Here is a 2,724-nt window from a genome sequence, read left to right on the forward strand (position 1 = left end):
CTTTTTAAGGCAGGCTGTTTTGGCAGGTTCTCATGCTTGGTGCCAGGCAAAGCATTATGTTCAAGGGCAAATAGAGAAGAGCCAGAAGGCATACACCAGGGCTGGTGTCCAGGGCACCCACCAAGCAAATATCTACCTCTCTTCCCCTCCCCACCCTCACTATAAAGCAGGTTGAGTGTGCATTTCTGCAGCGGTGTATTTTTAGACAAAGACCCTGTTCTCTGATTCATGTAGGAGTTTTGTGTAGTACCTCTTGAAGCTGAAGCAACGACAATTGATCTTCCACGTCTGTCTTTTCGTATCTTCTGTTTCCAAACTTCCGAACTTGTGGAGTTTGAAGAGGGTTATGTAATTGCCACGGTAGTGAATATTTTCCAATATTAAGTGAGCACCTGCTTTAAGAAATAGGTTTATCAGTCATGTCAAAAGCCAACCATGCTATCTTGGGGTTTAGATATTATTTGGGAAGAGGTGATTTCTCATAGTTTGGTTCATACCAAACACTAATGAACTATAGTGTACAAAGCATTTACACTGAGTACCTCACCTCTCAATTTCACTCATTTTATCAAAACAAACTTGGGGAACTTGTGCCATTCTTGACTAGGCCATGGTTAGAGCTTTGATTCTTTTATTCCACTCTGGGTGAGTTCACTGATGTAAAGTTATGTTTACGGAAGAAACTGGAATAGCTTTCTGAAGGCTTTCTGAACAATCAGAGGCATATTCATGAAGAGCTCATTTCGTCTCGTGTCTGCTTTCAACATAGGTCTGGAGTCCTGGGATCTGCCTTGTGGTCTGCCCCTATCTTTAGGCTGTTCTGAACCCAGAGTAGAATGGTCTCCACAGCTCTCCTCAGCTTGGCATTGCCTGAGATCAGGATTGCTGCATGTATCGAGGGACAAGCTGCTAGGATCCCCACACAGATCATTACCCCGATCTTGTTGTGCCACAGCATCAGTAAAGGCACTGAAACGAGGGCAGCACAGAATGACACCACATAGAGGCAGAGAAAGGAGACAAGAGATCTGAGGGCTTTGATATGGGCTTCCAGGCTGGGGTCGCGGGAGTCTTTGGTTTTGGCCCTCATTGTCCTCATGTGCCTCCCCAGGGAGACAATCAGCACCCCGGAAGAAACCAGAAAAAATAACAACGACGGGATGGACACCAGTGTGCAGAAGATGAAGGAGTGATAGAAATTGAGTTTTGCAATTTGCAAATTGAATTCTGTATTATTCACGAATAGCATAGTTGTGAATGTGAAGCCAGATCTGCTAAAAAAGTCCCCCAAACAGATGGCGGTGCAGATACAAGAGAAAAACATTGCGCCCAGGAGCATCTGGGGGACCTTCCGGGAGACCCAGCTTGCCACACAGTGCAGGAGGGTGTGAGAGAAACGGGCAATCTTGGAGCAGTAGAGAAGACTGAGGCAGGTGGTGAGCCAGAGCCCAACTTGGTTTGTGATCATCCAGAGCATGATGATGGTCTGGTAGCTGAGGCTCAGCGGATCTTTCATCCTCTGGAAGTATGTAAGCTGGATGGCATCCAGAAACAGCAGCCCATGCAGGAAAAGCCGGGTGAGGCTGAGACTCAGAAGAATAAGATCACAGTTGCTCAGTGGCTGCTTCCTCACCACATCCCAAAAATTCACCAGGAAAATGAAGGCATTGGCCAGGACCCCCACTGTAAATTCCAGGATTGAAAGGAATAGAAATGCACTCTTGACTTCATAGGACACAGTTATGACAGGAGTCAGAGCCAACATGATGTCTCTTCTTACTTGGTTAATCTAAGTCTCACATACCCCCCAGCAGAGAAGGGTAAGTGTACATTACAAGCCAGGACTTCTCCTTCACAAAGCATCAGGCTTTTGCCCTAGATCGATGCCCAAGTGAGTGCACAAAAAATTCGGACAGCAAACTTAGAGGGATATTGTTGCTTTAGAATATCTCTTGGATACACACAAGAGCTCATTGTAAGAGTAGAAGGAGGACGGTTCTTTCTCTTGGGTGATGCAGAAGCTTTTAATAAACCTGGGTGTGTCTGTACAGCAGCCCTCCCAGAGGGCCCTAGCATAGCATCAGGGATGCAAACCAGACAGGGTCTCGGGTTCCCAAGTCCAGTTTTGCATGCCCATCTGGACCTGCATGGTAGGAGAAGGGAGTGGGATTTGCTTATGGGTTTGAAGGGGACTGGCAGCAGGCAAATCGTATCTTCTTGATGAACTAAGGTTTGAAATGGTGCCTCTTTCCATTTGCATGCCTTCTTCTATCATCTCGGAGGAAGGGCTCTTACCATAGACTCTGTTTTTAATGTGGACGAATGCACAGTTCCTCCCCAGGCATCCGCACAGGAGTTGTGGCTATCAATGCCAAAGATTTCGTTCAAGCATCATCCTCATTCTAAGCCCTGGGCTGGCAACGCACCATTTCCATGAACAAGGCCAGCAGCTGCCATGAAGGGAGAGGGTCGGGGGTGATCTGGCCTGGATTATTGCAGAAGACTTTTAACAGCTTGCACTGTCTTTGTCCCCACTCCTTTACCCCGTTTTCCACAAAGCAACGATAGTGATCCTGTTATAAATATAAGATCATGTCATTGCTCTGTCCAGGCCTTTCGGGACCTCTGATATCCCTCACCATAAAAGCAAAGTCCTTACAGTGTCCCGTGGGTCCTGCTGTATACCTGTATACCCCTGATATCTAATCAGGGCCTCTGTCCCTT

At 46.9% G+C, this 2,724-nt stretch overlaps 1 protein-coding gene across 1 annotated transcript; it reads right to left on the bottom strand.

The window, feature by feature from the left end:
* Positions 1 to 760: 760 nt before the first annotated feature.
* On the bottom strand, positions 761 to 1,765 carry TAS2R38 (taste 2 receptor member 38). Its single transcript, XM_019453046.2, has one exon. The coding sequence runs from the start codon at positions 1,763 to 1,765 to the stop codon at positions 761 to 763; it is 1,005 nt and encodes a 334-aa protein (XP_019308591.2).
* Positions 1,766 to 2,724: the final 959 nt, after the last annotated feature.

Source organism: Panthera pardus, unplaced genomic scaffold (assembly GCF_024362965.1).
Source record: "Panthera pardus isolate Hobbes unplaced genomic scaffold, ASM2436296v1 HiC_scaffold_8, whole genome shotgun sequence".
NCBI lineage: Eukaryota > Metazoa > Chordata > Mammalia > Carnivora > Felidae > Panthera > Panthera pardus.